The 18,031-nt window shown below is 42.6% G+C and overlaps 1 protein-coding gene and 1 long non-coding RNA gene across 2 annotated transcripts in view; one reads left to right on the top strand and one right to left on the bottom strand.

The window, feature by feature from the left end:
• Nucleotides 1–2,584, bottom strand: part of EFHC2 (EF-hand domain containing 2) — a 51,632-nt gene extending 49,048 nt beyond the window's left edge. Inside the window, exon 1 of the mRNA XM_077342858.1 lies at nt 2,420–2,584. Coding sequence (XP_077198973.1) covers nt 2,420–2,461 — 42 coding nt within the window. The 5' untranslated portion in view covers nt 2,462–2,584. The remainder of the gene's footprint in view (nt 1–2,419) is intronic.
• A 103-nt stretch (nt 2,585–2,687) lies between these two features.
• Nucleotides 2,688–12,898, top strand: LOC143840703 (uncharacterized). The gene is made up of 3 exons (XR_013232331.1): nt 2,688–2,865; nt 2,947–3,012; nt 12,780–12,898. It is a non-coding gene; the product is annotated as an uncharacterized LOC143840703 (long non-coding RNA).
• The last annotated feature ends 5,133 nt before the right edge of the window (nt 12,899–18,031 follow it).

Here is an 18,031-nt window from a genome sequence, read left to right as displayed (position 1 = left end):
ATGAGGGACTGTTTTCCTAAGGATACACATTTCTTAAATTTCTTCCCATTAATACATTTGGGATAGTAATGATTAGTACTAGCAGTGTTGCTGTTTGTGAAGCAAGCCTATCATTCCTAAAGAGCAGGTTACCTGAGTAGCAGTACATTCACTGGAGAAAGAAAATATCTGCAAACAAAATTCTATCCCATTTTGTTCTTCTTGAGCCTGTCCAGAGTGGGTCTCATGACAATGAAACTAGCAGTCTTCTCATTACATAAGTATTGTTCCTCTGTACATGGGAAGAGACATCTGAAAATGTTCTAAACCAGTAGGGAACAGTAGTAAATGGCTGTCAAGGTGCCAGAGGTATCAGATATATAGTACAATTATGTGCTAAGATACTCTAGTCTTAAGTTCATTGTAATGAATGGGTTTAGACTGAAGTAACTTTGCACGGGATCACTGGAAAACATCTAACATTACCTTTAGCATATGGTACATTCAGCTTGGCAAACAAACTAATAACTTAGATAAACTCTTAAAATTTGGGAAAGTAATGTTTTTCTTTTTAAAGCTGCTTTCTATAAAACAGTGACAGGGGATATCCAAAACTGAATGAGTGCAAAACAGGAGATCTGTTTTATACAGCCATCTTGGTACATGATTAAAAGCAGCAGCTCCTAATCTGGTGAACTGGGTTTGATTCCCTGCTCCCTCCACATGCAGCCAGCTGGGTGACCTTGGGCTAGTGACAGTTCTGATAGTGCTGTTCTCACAGAGTAGTGCTGTCAGCGCTCTCTCAGCCTCACCTACCTCACAAGGTGTCTGTTGTGGGGAGAAGAAGGTAAAGTGATTGTAATTCACTTTGAGACTCCTTCAGGTAGTAAAAAGTGGAGTGTAGAATCCAACTCTTCTTGTTTAATCTCAGTCCTAATTTTATAATCCCAGAAAACATCTTGTAAAGTTCAGCTTTTATATCACAAGAATCACTCCTGAAACTGTCCTTAAAGATGTCTAGTGATAGCCTTTCTATTAATAGAGGAAATCAATTTTTTTAAAGTATCTATGTTTATTGCATGCAAAGTCATAGGCTCAATTGTGCCTATAGAGTGGAGTCACTACGTCATATCTATTTCAGATTGATATGCATATGTGGTTTTGTTTCCAAGGGAGCACTCTGGAATGTTTCAGTACAGTATGTACAGAATAATAAGGAAGTCAGTAGGTGGTTAGATTAAACCTGGGACAAAGTAAAGGTGAAAGAGAGAAAGTATTTAATTGCTTGTTTATAAACTATACTCTGAAGAAATATGCAAAGACTGTAGATTCACTAGGGAAAAATCAGAAACAAAAGGCACTGCAAATACCTTCCTATTATGACCAACCAAAGTGCCACAAAGTAGTGAGCAAGCTTTTGAGTTCTCTGAAACTATTTCTTAGGCTGGATGTTCAGTACAAAAACGGAGAGGAAAGGACAAGGAGAGTGATGTTTCAGTGCATGATGGAATTTGCATCCTTCTTGAAATAGAGTCCAGAAGGTTTTGCAGTTCTAGTATATATGAAGGAATATGTATGGCATGAAGTGGCAGGGTGAGGAAGAGATCTGCCTGTGACAGTACAGCAAATCAGGAAACATGCTTAGACAGCACTGGACCAAATGAAATATAGATCTAACTCAATAAACCTAACTTGATGTAAGGCAGTTCTTTATGTATGAGACAAGCCCTACACAATGATATGTTGAATAAGAAAGCAACCCAAATGAGTAGCTGTAGGTGGTGTAACAGTAATATCTAATTTCTCTGTCTGAGAAGAGCAAGAGTCCAGTAGCACCTTAAAGACTAACACACTTTGTGGCAAGGTATGAGCTTACTTCTTCAGATAAGCACTTGAATCTTTCTGGGTACCTTTCTGGCTTGGTAAAATTTTATTTGCTTTCAGTAAAAATACTTTTGCATAAGAAATGAATGCTTCATTGGTGCCCCTGATGAAGTGAGTGCTGCCTCACAACCGCTTAGCCTGAAATAATTTGTTTTTTTTAAGATAAGAAGTCCCTGGATGAAAAGGATGTTGCCTAGGAGGAGCTGGATGCTGAAAGAAGGGGTTATGCAGGAGACTTAAAAGGGCAGCGCTGACTGCTCATCCAACACCTGATTGCCAACTCAGCCTAGGATGTGGAACGCAGCTTTTTGAGAACTTCTCGGTCAGGCCAGTTCAGGGATCTGAGAATGTGGCACATGTGAGAATGGTGAGGCAGAGGCTGTACATATTATATGAAATTTCAGTATCCAAAGGAATGGAGGACAGGTTTGTGGGAGTTTGAATGGACTTGGTTTATACGCCGTGGGCCAAGGGGGTGCTGTGCAAAAACCCGAGGGCGAGCACAGAAGCTTGGGCCGCCCCGGAGACGGGTGGAAACCCAAGGGGCGCCACTTACGTTCCTGTTGAAGGAGTTCCCAGGCAGGAGCGGTAGCGCCATGGGGGTGCCGGTGCCGCCCGCCTCGGGGCTGGTGTTGCTGCCCGAACCCGGCCGGTCGCCCTCCGCGCTACCGAGGATCCAGGAAGCGCCGGCGCCCTGTTTGGAGCGCCGTTGCCTGGAGACTCCCGTTGACATCATAGAGGCGGCTGCGCGGAAAGCGGAGCCCGCGTCGCCCCTGCTTTTTGCTGCCCCCTGCAGGCACACGGCGCTCCGTACAAGCTGAGCACGCCTGGCCCGTGGGCATGGCGGGCCGGCCCCTGGTTCACGGTTGCCCAGTGAGACGGCGCCCGTGCCTTTCCGCTGGATCCCTTCGCCGTCGCCCTTACAGTCCCTGTAGCGCCACCGGTTCGCGGTTAATCTGTTCCTCGGCATTTCTGATCGTCCACGTTGCAACACGTGAATTAGTAAGCCTCTCCGCTTGCACTTTTAAGCCCCTTCTGCTTCGCACAACTTTAAAATATCTCCCCTTTTACTGTCGCACGTAGGGATCTTGCCACAGACGCATGACAGACAGCTCACAAGTTACTTAAGTGTACGGATAGATTTTTAGGGTAAGTATGAATGATGACGATCTACATCTACAGATTACTCTTCAGCACACCCATGAACACAGAATCCCAAACAGTTTATAGGCTGTAGATAGAGCACCCATCCCCATTTCCTTTGCTAATCCATGACCAGGAGTGGTTTAAGGATATGAAGAAGAAGAGTTGGTTTTTATATGCCGCTTTTCTCTTCCCGAAGGAGCCTCAAAGTGGCGTACATTTGCCTTCCCCTTTCTCTTCCCACAACAGACACCCTGTGAGGTGGGTGAGGCTGAGAGAGCCCTGACATTACTGCTGGGTCAGAACAGGTTTACCAGTGCTGTGGTGAGCCCAAGATCACTTAGCTGGTTGCATGTGGAGGAGTGGGGAATCAAACCCAGTTTGCCAGATTAGAAGTCCGCACTCCTAACCACTACACCAGGCTGGCTCATAGCGGGGCCCTAGCAGAATACAACTGAGATGGAAGCAGCCAGACTGGAAGTGGAAGGAACCCCCACAGTTGAAAGGAGTGTCACCCCAAGTGTCCTTAAAGAGGGAAATGGGGGGGGGGGAGATGCTATGGCCCTGATCCAAAGGGAGAGAAAAAACTGTGCGGGACCCCTGGAAGTGTGGGACCAGCAGCACATGCTACTTGTGGTACATGGATAAACCAGCCGTGTCCATGACTACAAAACTTGACATTTCCCTGGCAAAATCCACCCCTCCTGCCTGTTTGACTTTGATCCCTCCTGTACTGCCAACTTGGCTCTTGAAAAGACCTCCATGAGCCTGGCCAAAGGCCTGAGCATATCTGATGGATACTTAAATCAAATCTTGAATATTCAGAAAGAGATTCATGAAGACATCAATTTGATTTCAAGTATTTCTCCCCTCTCCTGAACTCCAAAGCTACTTAGATGGCATATCAAGTCTGTATATAATGTATTGATTTTGGAAATAACATCCTATCTCGTCATAATTGCAAACTACACATTAAAAAACATTTTGATTGTACAAAATTTAGTGCTCTTCCAATGGCTAGGAAGGAAGGTTTTTTAAACCACTGTTGCAACAATTGACATTCTGAAAAAATGTGGGCCATTCCGCACCGGGATCCATGAAGCAAATTGTTTGCTGAATGAAAAATCACCATTTTAAATAGCGGAATTTGTCGTTATGCATACCTGCCTTTGTAGTGGAATCCAGTTGCGTTTCTATCGTTTCCCACAGGGTTCCGGTCTCGGCAAAAATCGCTAGAAAGGAAGCGCTATTGCTGAGCTGTGTCCCGCCCCTGGCCGTCAAGCAGCCAATGGGCGGCCGTTAGCATGCTCCCAAACAGCCCCTTTCCCTTTAAAAAGGTAAAGGTATCCCCTGTGCAAGCACCGAGTCATGTCTGACCCTTGGGGTGATGCCCTCTAGCGTTTTCATGGCAGACTCAATACGGGGTGGTTTGCCAGTGCCTTCCCCAGTCATTACCGTTTACCCCCCAGCAAGCTGGGTACTCATTTTACCGACCTCGGAAGGATGGAAGGCTGAGTCAACCTTGAGCCGGCTGCTGGGATTGAACTCCCAGCCTCATGGGCAAAGCTTTCAGACGGCTGCCTTACCACTCTGCACCACAAGAGGCTCTTCCTTTCCCTTTAAGGAAGGTTAAAAAAACACACACCCATCCAACTAGCAGGTGATGTTTGAGCTGCCGTTTCATCGTTGCCACGCTCCCCCCGAGTGAAAAAAAAAATCCCCCCCCTCATGGGCGCGATTTTCGGCCGAAAACAGTGTGAAAATAAAGTGAAAATAAAGTGAAAATAAACCAGCAAACGGGCTTGTGCTTGGTGACTTTAAACAGAGGGACTGCAGCCGGGGAAGCCTCACTGGGTAAACGAAGGCTTGCCGGTGTGTTGATCTCTGCTCACTCGGAGAAAAAAAAATGGCGATCGCTTCGCAGGAAGATCAGAGGAGAGAGCCAGGGGGAGGGACTTTGCAGAAACTGCAACAATGGTAACGCACAGAACTTTCCCGCTAGTGTTGCAGATTGGTTGCAGGAGTGTGGCGCTTTCCGGAGGGTGAATCCACTTTTTGGGATTTCCCTGAAAGCGCTACAACGAAGCGCTTTTTGCGGATCGGTTTCAGGAGTGTTGCAGATTGTCAACGACGTTGTGCATAACGGCAAAACTGTAGCGATTTCAATTAGTAACCATTGTGCTATTTTGGACGAATGCCCTGTGTTTTTTACTCAGGCCCAAATGCTTCTCTTTCTCAGTATTGATGTACAAGAAAGGAATACAGAATTCAAACAGTTTACAAGCTGTAGAGAAAGCACCCATCCCATTGCCTTTCCACCCTCCCTGCATCTGAAGGCTCATCTTTACTAGAAAATTAGGTTGTAAATGAACACAAAAGACAATCTAATTTGAAGGATGATTGTGGTCATGTGTCATATCATCTCTGGAGGGGAGGAATGAGGTAAAGTAGATCCATTTCCACAGCCACTTGACAAAGTGCTCATCGTGGTATTTGCGCCTCCATATTAGCAGCTGTTTTGTAAAAACTGCACCACATTGCACAGCATACATAGGACAACAAGATGATGGAAGGGCAGGATAGGAGTAAAAATATATTTGTATTGTATTGTATTGTACTGGACTGGACTGTATTGTATTATATTCACATAGAACTTTGGTAGCCTTTGTTGCCTTTGACCTCCACAGCATCAGTCAGCTTGATCCATGAAGCATTCCCCACCACCACCCCCAAAAAAGAACTGTAAAATGTGATTTCTTCCTGAAATCTTCTGACAAAATTATAGCTATCTTTGTTACTATTACGCCCGATAAAAACCCTGGTAAAAAGAAACGAGTAGAAAAATTATACTTCTGAGCTTTCTTTGGAGAAGACAAGGGTTGTGGTAGTTGAATGGTTTGAAATCAGCAGCCAAGGCTTGTCAACTGACTGACACATACACAGACATTGTGTCATCATTACTCAGCTTCTGAGGACTTGTAATTGAACATAAATGCGGCCTTCACTGAAATGTGCCGTGTGTCAGGTACTATGAAAAATAGGCCTGTGGTCTGTCATCTGTGATGACTGCTTCACGCATTTCATGTCACCTCTTGATTCTTCTATCATGATTGATGAACACTATCATCTGTGAGCAATTCAGAATCTATTCACATTGTTATTGCAACAGAGTCAACGGATTGTGGCTAAGAAGCTCGAAAGCAGTAGAGACTTTAGTCTGGAGGACAGTAGTACTTTAAGATGAAGCATTGCACAGTAAGGAATAAGCCATTGTAAACTAGGGTTGCTAACCTCCTGGTAGGGCCTGGGGATTGCCTAAAGATGGGTTCCTCTGCAGCAAATGGCTGGTTTGGAGGACTCTGTAGAATCATAACCCCTCACGAAATCCTGCCCTCCACAGACTCTACCCCCAAATCTGCAGGTATTTCCCAACCCAAAGTTGGCAGCCCTATTGTAAACAGAAGAATCAAAATGATATTTCTTCCTTGGTGAGTAAGGATACGAATTCCTGTGGTGTAAAAATGAAGTTAACCATTGTGTTTGTTCATACCAGTCAGCAGTTTGTATTTATTTATTTATTTTTGGCAGGCCCTCCTCACTTATTTCCTCTGTTGCACTGTTGGGACTTATTACAGGTACATCCTGGGCAGCTAGTAAAACCCTCTGTTTGGTGTAGTGTCTTCACACAATTTCTATGTGAGAACACAACTCTCAGATGCAAGCGTCATCTTCAGTCCTCTGTTCAATTATCATTTCTTTTCCAAAGGAGTTCAGCTGAAAAAAGTGTGTGTTTCTATGTCATTGCTTCTATGGACTGGCTTCTTGAGGCCTGTATTTGATTATCATTCTTTATAACCACATGATAATAAAATTAAATTAAAATCTTGTTGGTCTCTAAGGCGTTTCTGGACTCAAATCTAACTATTCTACTGCAGACCGTCATGGCCACCCTCTGAAATGAAACTCTGCCACTGAAAAAGTTGGAAAGTTTTGTTTAAAATGTATTAAGTCAATCCTATTAACTAGAAAGTTCAGCCTTCTGCACCTTTTTGTCGATGGCTGGGAAGCATTGCACAAGAGTTTAGACTGAATTTTATGTTTATAGAGTAAAATGTTTACATAATATTTAAACTACAGCTACTTATGTTTCTGTACATTCCTTATCTTAAAATGCTTATTTATTAAAATGGGAGAAAGAAGGAGTAAAATGAATTAAAGAAAGAACATTATTTATTTTACATATCAAGGCCTATTTCTGCATATTTCTCAGGGCAGAGTGTGTGTGTACATGTGCATACATGCATGTACACATGAACACACACACATACACACTAGGGTTGCAAACTCTGCCCTGTGTTGTTTGCTCCATCCATTTCCATACAACATATGGGGAGGTGGGAGCCTTTGATCAGTCATAAAAGGCAATTTGGTCTGTTCTTGTGTTTTGTAAAGCACACCGAATGCTAGGGGATTGATTGGCTGTTTTGACAAAGGATTATCATTGGCTGTATTTGGTTGTGACACAGTCTACTGATGTAACAGAATTGATTTTTGCTATATATTCCCTGTCATGTAAGAAGATCATAGTCTGACGAAGAGTGCTTGCACTCCAAAGCTCATGCCCTGAATAAATCTTTGTTGGTCGTAAAGGTGCTACTGGACTCTTGATTTCATTGTGCTACTTCAGACCAACGCAGCTACCCATTTGAATCTATCTGAATGGTATGAAGTTAAGTTTATTGCATACACATTTATTTTTATGTCAGACAACAAAACATTCTAAGGTGAAATAAAATGAAACTTTGTACTGCCATTGAGAATTGCTGACAGATGCTACAATAAAATCATTGTTTAAAATAGTAGCCACCACAGTGAGATCTGTAGAGGTCATGGCAATAAGGAGTATTGTATTAATTTAATTATATATATTCCATTTTATATTTCTGGTAAGGCCTTGGAGGAGGAGTGTGTCTCATGGCTTAAGTGCCACTCAGTGCCTAACACCCACTCAGGGCATCTGTCCCACCTCTGAGTGCCTCCTCCTCCAACCAGCTTGCCTATCTCTCCAGCAGCCAGCCAACTGCCTTCCATCCCCCAACCCTGACCACCCCCTCCTCCTTACACTTCCCTCCAAAGCTCAGAGGCTGCAGATCCCTGCTGTGTGAGAGCTGCCCCTGAGCCTTTCCAGGTTCTGGGGGGAGGGGGAGGTCATCTGCAGAATTCTTCCACTCCACTCCCCTAATCTAGCGCCCGTTGTATTCCTGAATGTAACAGGCTGGCCCCTAGTAATTCATATATGTTACATTATTTTAACCAGTCAGTTCTATATACTCTGTGCAGCTAGTAGGTGTGATCTTGCAAGCTGTCTTGCAGTCTGATTAGTAATTTGCAGAGCTGGGCTGATTCTGTACTTTGTTTTTTCCGGTGTGGATCCTGCTGAATTCAGATCAATTTGAACTCATGTCTTCCTGTACTCCACCCCCCATTGAAACAGAAAGTGTTCTGCACGTGATTGTGGAAGCTCAGAACAGGGAAGGAAGGCATGCTCAGCAGGAGGCTCTTTCTTTTCTTAAACGGGGGGTGGGGTGGGGGTGAGATGATTGGAGACAGCAGAGGAGGGGGAATAAATCCAAGAGGCAAATCTCTGCTGAGAGAAGTTGGGGCTTCTGGAGCGCAGTCACTTTAAAATAAGCCTTGCAACCAGGAAGCAGGAAGACTTTGAACTGACGTCCTGGCCAATCAGGGAAGACTTCTTTGCTACAGATTTGTAGCAGCAAGTTAATTCACAAAGAACAGATAACTGCTTATTTACTCATGGCAGTTTTTGAAATATCAAGGTTTATATCTCCTCCAGGATATCATAGAGGAAAGGTAGGGTCACCATGAATCAATCATGCTTGTTGCAGAGGGAAAATTGAAAGTGCCCAAACTCAAAATGCAAATCGAATTCAGTGTAGACTGGAGGGATTCATTCAAACTGGGACTGAGTAAAAAACCATGTGCAGACTATACTCTGGTTTCTTTCTCTTCTCCCCCTCCCTTAGTTAGGTGATTTTTTGAGCACCTTACCAACAGACATAAGTGACATTTCTAAGCCTATTTTAACATTTAAAAAGGAGAAAAAATGTATCCTCTATGTTTAAAATGTATTTAGGATATTTTTAAAAAGAGGAAAAGAAGAAAACACATAGAAGAGTTAGTTGTTATACCCCACTTTTCAGTACTCAAAGGGGTTTCAAAGCTGCTGCCAATCACTTTCCCTTACTCTTCCCACAAAAGACACCCTATGAAGTAGATGGGGCTGAGAAAGCTCTGACAACTATGACTAGCCCAAAGTCACCCAGCTGGCTGCACATGTAGGAGTGGGGATTCAAACCCAGTTCCCCAGCTGCCACTCTTAATTGCTACACCAAACTGTGGAATAGCTGTGTTTTAAAAAGATGTCCATTTCTGTCCGCACCAATAAAAAGTACAAAACTACTACTGGTCTTTTTCTTGATGTAGTGGTTAGGAGTGTGGACTCCTAATCTGGCAAGCCGGGTTTGATTTCCTGCTCCTCTCCCACATGCAACTAGCAGGGTGACCTTGGCCTTGCCACAGCACTGGTCAAGCTGTAATATCAATGTTTTCTCAGTCCCACCTACCTCACAGGGTGTCTGTTGTGAGGAGAGGAAAGGGAAGGTGACTTGTAAGCTGCTTTGAGACTCTTTCGGGTAGAGAAAAGCGGCATATAAGAACCAACTCTTCTTCTTCCTCTCTGTCGTTAACTGCCATGGTTTACAGGGAATCGCTAGCATCACCAACTCCTGCTTGTTTTGCACTGTACTACTGAAATACTATGAGCCTCTTGTGGCGCAGAGTGGTAAGGCAGCCATCTGAAAGCTTTGCCCATGAGGCTGGGAGTTCAATCCCGGCAGCTGGCTCAAGGTTGACTCAGCCTTCCAGCCTTCCGAGGTGGGTAAAATGAGTACCCAGCTTGCTGGGGGGTAAACGGTAATGACTGGGGAAGGCACTGGCAAACCACCCCGTATTGAGTCTGCCATGAAAACGCTAGAGGGCGTCACCCCAAAGGTCAGACATGACTTGGTGCTTGCACAGGGGATACCTTACTGAAATACATTAACAGTGTACTCTTAAGAAGAGTGAAAATCTTCAAAGCCAGTTTAGCATCAATCGGTTTAGTTGGATATAACTCTATTTAGGATTACACTGTAAATGACTCATGGAACAGTTTTAAGTGCTCCAAGCAGATGTACTTGGAAACTGCAAGGCATCTCGCTCAACACCTGTTTTCACACTTTCCCAGTTGCTGGGATAACTCCATTTTACACATAATATTGGTGTTCCCACTCAAAATGTACCTAGTTGGCTGACAATCTTAGCTTTCTTGCTTTGGTATGCTACCAGGCAGCAGCACCCTGTAAGCTTTGACATCTTGAAAAGCATTCAGTTAAGGAAAGAGATTTGTATGGCATACTGCTTCATACATTGATTTGTATTATTTCAGCGTTAGCCAATGTTTTTGTGGGTAGAGAATCCATGTATGTTAAGATAGAATTTCCAGATTCATTGGTGGCGTCTATAAGCCACTAGACCAGTGGTTCCCAAACTTTTTTGGTCTGTCACCCCCTTGGCTCCCAAGCTACATCCCTAGTCCTGCCCCACACCACAAACAAATAAAAACCTTTTTCCTAGTATTAGGTCCACTGCAAATTAAAAGCACTCTCTTGCCTACACTGCTTTTTTCGTCATTGTGCAGCAGCCATATGTTAATTTATCATAAATAAAATGGAATGGGGTAGTGAGAGGAATTAGGACTCATCATCTAACTGCCAATCAGGTAGGCTGTCCCACTCCTGATTGGCCATCTGTCCAACTAATGGCCAATTAGGTAGGACGTCCCACCGCTGGCTGCATCGTTCTCCAATTTCTTACGCATGGAAGATGTGCCAGCCCCTGGCAAGCCAGGCAGCCAGTGGGAGCTGAGAGGGAGGGGTGAGGGCCTAGGATGGTGGGCCTGATGGTGGGAGAAAGGAGGGAGAGAGCCCCCCCCCACTAGTGCTCCCACTGCCCCAAGCAGCCCAGGCTGTGGCCTTGCCAAGCCTTGGCAGAGCTGCTCAGGTGGGGGGGAGCCCATTCCTGCCATCCTGAGCAGTCCTGGCCTTAGCCTTGCCAGGCCTCAGCCTGAGGGGGGGGGGGTGAGTGAAAGAACCCATTTTGTGCCTTTGAAAATTCCCCACAGATTGCTTTGTATTTCTTCTGAAGCTGGATGAAAGAATTATCTGTTCACTTGGTCCTCCTGTTCTGCATTAAAAAAAACCTTACTCTTCCCAAAGATGGATAGGAAAGTGTCACATTTTACAATTCCAGGACACATTAGAACTTCTTTTTCTCATCAGTCTTAAAATTTAATATTGATCAAGGCTTCTTTAAAGGTTGTTTGTACTTTGGTGCTGTATCTGTTTCAATTAAGAAAACTTAAATAGAAATACCCCTATTTTAAAATTAAAAGATTGCTAGCTACTCTTTCTTGCCTGTTTGAAGATCTATTGATCTATTAAACAGTTATGAGAAATCATCTTCTCTGCTTAGAATAGGACATTATATTGTCCATAGAATTTTCTATGTATAGTTTAGAAGGAACTGCAAGACAATTCCAACGCTTTTTTCTCATGGGGCTGGATTAAAACAAAAATGTTGTTGCCTACTATTTTCTTTCTTTCACCCTTACATACTTAAGACAAATTACCCGCTCTGTTTATTCTTTTTTCAAATAACAGTAAACTGTTATGTAGATGGTTTGTTGGAAAAAGTTAAACATATTGATACACGTAAACATGTTTTCCACTAATTGACAGTTTTACGTTCTATTAAAATATATGGCTATCACCATAACACTAATAAAAACAGCCCAGATATGTAGTTCTCCTCCAAAAGCCAGCCTAAGCCTTATTTATATGGTCTTAATGGAAAGGCACTGGCAAACCACCCCTTATTGAGTCTGCCATGAAAACGCTGGAGGGCAGACCCGGTGCTTGCACAGGGGATACCTTTACCTTTAATGGTGTAACTCATTCTGGCCAATTTCGCCCGGGGGGGAAAGGCTGGGCGGATGCTCATATGGCAGCAGGGCTAATTCCCGCTTTTATATGATGTTGCCACCAGGCTGGCCCCCCTCCTGGGCCTTGCATGCTTTAGGGCTCCGTTGCCCTGCATTAAGGAAATGGAATATTTTCCGTGTTCCCTTCACCACATTGGGGGCCAACAGGACCTAGCCTGGTGCAGGCCTCTGTGTACTCCTCTCCGCATACAGCGTGCTGGCAGGGACAAAAAATGCACTAGTCATCTCCACAGCACTTTGCAGCGCTGCGGGAGCGAATGAGACATTTTTTTTTATTTGCAGGAAGGTGGGATTACGTTGTTACGCAATCCCACATTCCTGAAAGTAACCCCCGCCACCTACCCCTCCATGCAGAAGAACCTTTCCGATCCAGCTGTGTCTGTCAGCATGGAGAAATCCGGAGGGGACACCAAATGTGCCCCTCGTGGTGCTGTGGGAGCAGCGCCACTTGGGTGGAATCAGCCTCTGAGACCCTTTGAGTAAGTAACAACTAAAAAAATCTAATAAATATATAAAACAAATATATAATATGCATTATGGACATGGATAACTGGTCCATCATTGGTTTTATCCAGCAGGGCTTTTCTTATGTTCTTATTTTCTCATCCAAGTGAGGCATTTCTATGCAACTAATTTCTTTCCTTCATTGCAGGGAACCAGCCCCGGGAACAACTGTTTTATGAAGGGAAGGGAAGAATTTTAACAGATAGAAACTGGAGATCTGCCACTGGCAAAAATCTCTTTCTCACCTTGCACAAGTGAAAATTTTAGGTGGAATCCAACCTAGTGGTGTCTGAATAAAAATTTAAAATGTTATACATTTCTAGCTTAGGCTTTGATGCAGAACATACTCGGCAGTGTGCTTATTTAATTGGTGCTTCATGTATCAGTTTACAATTGCTTAGTACAAATGGTTTTAGGATAATGCTACCAGTTAGGTACACTGTAGTGCTTTTCTTAGCCACATTCAGTTCTGTCTTGAGGTTGATTTACACATTACAGCCATCATGAGGCTGTGTGTGGTCAGCTATTAGCATAAAGAAAGCTTTAGATATGAAGTGACTCAGAGCTCATATTGAAACATTTTCACAACACTGCTGCAAAACTCTTTATGGTGATTTACTGTTGTATTGTGAAAGCAGCCTGAATCAGTGCCCATAAAAAGCTTATTATGTAGTAACACACTGCTCATAGAATAATGGCCACCTGGTGGTCATTAATCTTTTAGAAGACTAACAAAAAACAGAGTCAGAGATGTTCCCATGCCATGTGTCCCTTGGCCCTTTTGGTATAATGAGTGAGCTTTGTGAATTTTCATTTCAACCTTAAGCATGTGAAGACATGTTATATGGTGAAAGTCTGCTGTAACTTTGCATATGGTCGGGTAGTTTGTCTCTTCATCTGGAGTTTTATACTAATCTAGCTTTAATTTCTTTTCCCCAGGAAAATGTAACTGGGAGGTGCAGGATGATCTCAATGGGGGTTTTATGCACATGGTTGTTACCTGCCACAAATCACCTCTGAGACTAGTGGGCTAAAAAACGAATAATAAATAAATAAATCCAGTTTTCTGAGAATGTTTGGTTTACAATTGTTTATCATCTGTGCCCTGTTGAAAAAGAAATGCAATAAAAATGGAAAGACTTGGAAGGGAAATGCAGTAAAGAAAGAGAATAACAGAACAGGAAAGAACTTGGCAGGAGAGCTTGGTGCCACCTAGGAATCTCATAGGTATCCCATATTTTTAAAGACACCTCTTGCCAATGCATTTTTAATTTCTTTATCTTAAATATCTGAGGCTGTTTATAAAAGTTACAGCCTCTATGTGGTTATCAAAAACCTACTCTTTGTGGTCACGCTTCACCCAACAGATACATTTAAAAACTTTTTACCATGTATGTCAATTGTGTGCTATGGCTATTACAAATTTGTATATCCCTTGCAAAAGGTATTCTCCTGTGCACATGTTGGGTCAATGCATGTATGAGGTGCTACCATTGTTACCCAAATCACTATAAATGTGAAAGCCCTGTGATGAGCGAAGGCATCCCTTTGCTGACATGCTCAGACACGTGTATTTCAAGGTATTAAATATTGAGATCTTAATCCAGTGTATACCAGAGTTAAAATTCAGACCCACACCTGAAAAACTGAGGAATAAGTTGTCTTAAATAGAGAAAGCAGTTTTATTTAATTGACAGAAAAATACTAAAATTCATTGAGCAATAAAATGGAGGTGCCCAGAAAGGTATAAGGCAAAAAGAAGGTACACTACACTGGCTCTGTGACCTATACTATTCATTCTTGAATTGGTGGTGTGTGCTCAGACCCAGTTCATCCAGGCACGCATACCATGTGCAGGCAGACTCAGATGCTGGATGAGGAAGCTCATTATTTCTCCTATAATATACTTGTCATGTGTAAAGCATAATCCAGAAAGTGATCTGGGTACTTAATCCTGTTTCCTTCTGTGTGCAGTTGCATCTTTTCCCATATCTTCTGTGGGGAAGGAGAGAAAATAAAATGTTTACCACCCCATTTCTCATTGCAGTTCCCAACAACAGCACTTGAACTCTTTCCCCTACCTAATCTCAAAGGCAAAATGTTGGGATTATGATTACCTGTTAAAGCTGTAGTAATATTGACATTGTTCCTCTAGACCCTTCTAGTTAACTAAAACGGAGAGCCAGCTTGGTGTAGTGATTAGGAGTGTGGACTTCTGGCGAGCCAGGTTTGATTCCATGCTCTCCCTCCACATGCAGCCAGTTGGGTGACCTTGGGCTTGCCACAGCACTGATAAAGCTGTTCTAACCAAGCAGTAATATCAGGGCTCTCTCAGCCCCACCTACCTCACAGAGTGGGAAGGCAAGGCAACTGTAAGCCGCTTTGAGAGTCCATTGAATAGAGAAAAGCGGCATATAAGAACCACCTCTTCTTGATGTGTTACAGTTGTGCATATATTACTAACAAATCACTGCACAAATATCTGGCTCATAACTATGGACTAAATGGCATGACATTTGCACAGAATTAATTACCTTAACATGTGTTGTATAAAATGGGCAGTATAGAAATACGACAGACAGATGTGGGTTGTATTTGGATGCTGTAGAATGGTTTTGTAAGTAATGAACGATGTCATACTAAACAGTTACACCCTTCTAATTCCATTTAAATCTATGGGTTTAGGACTACACTTGTAAGGCAACTTGTTCCTAAAACAACTAAGCCCCTTCCCATCCCAGTTGCCAGCAGACCTGCAAACCCTAAGTTATATTAGGATTTCTCCCTCCTTATTGTCTTCTTTGATTGGTTTCTGGAGGAAGGAATAAGGGAGAGAATTTTCAGATTTATCATTCTTTCTTGTTTCACTTACAGGAAAGGCAGTCAGTAATTATGTTGATTTATGCAGGCTCAGGATGACAATCCTATTTTAATGTTTATGCTTAAGGATTATATAGTTATTGGTGTGTTGCCAACTATCAGCAATTTTTGAAAAGACTGTCCCACTTCCCCCTCTTACTGTAGACTATTGAGCAAACCCTGTCCCCCACAACATTTTGTTTATATGGATCAGAAGCTTCCCCAGAAAAATATAGGCAGCAAAAGGGAGAGGGTGTGCAGTGGGGGAGGGAATCAATAAAAATCACAACCACCTTGATCCACAAATGGAAACGTAATTCTGCCAGGAACTACTTTTTTCTCCAGGAATTTTACAAAAGACAATTTATTCCAAAACATGCTGAATGTTGCACAAAGTTGAAGATTCATTCATTCACATTTATATACCACCCTCCCCGAAGGCTCAGGATATCCTCATTTCAGGAAAAAGCAAAGGCACTATATTGTGGACTGTATAGTGACAGTAATGAGGGTGACATTTTGTTTGTTGCAAATGGAACATCTGTAGTTTTGGGAATTAAAGATTTCCCTGGAATATAAAACAAGTGCAACTATGTAAAATTAATACCCAAATTGTTTTAAAGGTTTGAGACTGCCATTATTATAGTATATAATAGCTTCAAAGTCCATTCCTAAGAACCAGCCTTGAAAGGGTCCCTTCCCTTGGGACCCAGCCAGGCAGCTTAAGGTGGCTTTAGGCCTCGGCTGGCAGTCGGATCAAGTGGGGTGGGCAAGGGCTGGCCAGCTGGTTAGCAGGCCTAGGACAGAGCTCCTTAGCAGGCAGTCAGCAGGCCAGGAGGCCCTTGTTAGCAGGCCTTGCTTAGCAGGCCAAGAGGCTCTTGTTAGCAGGCCCTCCACCACAACCCTTTGCCCTGGACCCTCTCCCTTTACCTGCTGCTGGCTCCAGGCACTGAGGCACGTCTGAGAGCAAAGAAGCTAGAGTCCAGGGGCAGGGCCTATTCCAACTTGGATAACCGGACACGTTCCACCCCCCAGGGTGTTTCACAAATATATAGAGGAACGATGGATAAGGATTTGTATAACATCACATATCTTGTGTAGCTGATATTTTAAAATATTTATCAGACAACTGCGTACTTTGTTCATATATTATTCTGTAGTTTACACATCACAGATTTGCTAAAAAAACTACATTACAAAAATTGGTAATCACTTTCAGGAAATTCCACCAGACATTTTCCTGCCATCTACCAAATTTCCAAAAAGTAAGTACACCATAGATATAAACACTGAGATAAATAGGAAGCACAGTATCCATTTCTAAATTTATTGTAGTGATACAATTTATAGAGGAATCCCCTTATTTTTTCATTATTAGGGAACTAGTAATTTGAGAATTGCCCCAAGATATATTTAGTCAATTCTAGAAGAAGGCTTCCAGATTTCAATGGAAGATGTTTTAATTGTTCTTTGTAATTTGTTTTAAGTCATTTTGTATACAGATAGTCTTTATATGTAGACTGAAAAATACTACAGATCATCAGGGGAGCTGATAAGATAAAAATAGATTGGCTGGAGATTAGAAAAAAGTGAAGCAAATAGAAATAGGAAAAGGGAAGAGGATGTAGAGGCTTTCAGGGGAAAAAAAAAGAATAGTAAAGATTACCTCCTCCCCTGTCTTGAGCTTTCCCTCCTTTCATCCTCTGGCAGCCTCTTTCTAGGAAAATTATGGCTGAATTGCACAATACCAGCTGCAGGACCAAGCCCAGGTAAACAGTGATTTCCCCCTGTGATGAACCCACACACACTTTCCTACTCTGAGGTAAATTTTTCCTCCAAAATAGTAAAGTTGTTCCCTCAGAGACTGAGCTGCCATTGTGGTATTGTTTCTTTGTTGTAATTGAAGTACCATCCTGTGACTGATAGATCTTTTGGCTTTACCTAACCCTGGAATTTTTTGGGAAAGTATAAGAGCCCTCCTTACACTTTGTCAGAATAACACTGAGGCATTGTTAACAATTAACAGACATTATAACAAATGTAAGATTTTATTTCACATAGAAGGTAAGGTTTATTGAAATAAGGAATCAAAGTTTTGACATACAACAGCTATAATACAGTTAGTAGTTCTTTCTTACAAGCTTTTGAGAGGTTTTCAAGCTTTTCCTTAGATGCTGAGATTTCTTTACAACTCAGAGGTTTTGGGTTTCTGTTTCTCTTTTTGACTTTGAGTTCCTTGAACTCCCCTGGTTTCTAGAAGGCATGTACTCTTCTGCTAGTACCCCCAACTTTCACTTCCTAGAAGTACCAGTATCCCTCTGACTTCTGTGGAGTCTGAAGCAAGCTTGCCTTTACACAAGTCTAAGGAAATCCTCACACCTAATTTCCTCTTTTTAACTGAACAGGGATCCTCCTCTCCTTAGAATTCTTCTCTCTCCACTCTGAATTGGGAGTATATCTCATTGCCCAAATAACTGTCCTAGTTCTTCAGATACTTAGTTCAGCTTTCAGCTAAGACTTTTTTCTTTAAATAAGATTTTT

This window comes from Paroedura picta, chromosome 6, assembly GCF_049243985.1.
Source record: "Paroedura picta isolate Pp20150507F chromosome 6, Ppicta_v3.0, whole genome shotgun sequence".
NCBI classification, from domain to species: domain Eukaryota; kingdom Metazoa; phylum Chordata; class Lepidosauria; order Squamata; family Gekkonidae; genus Paroedura; species Paroedura picta.
Note: the sequence above shows the minus strand (reverse complement) of the source record. Positions and strands in the feature narration are given on the sequence as shown.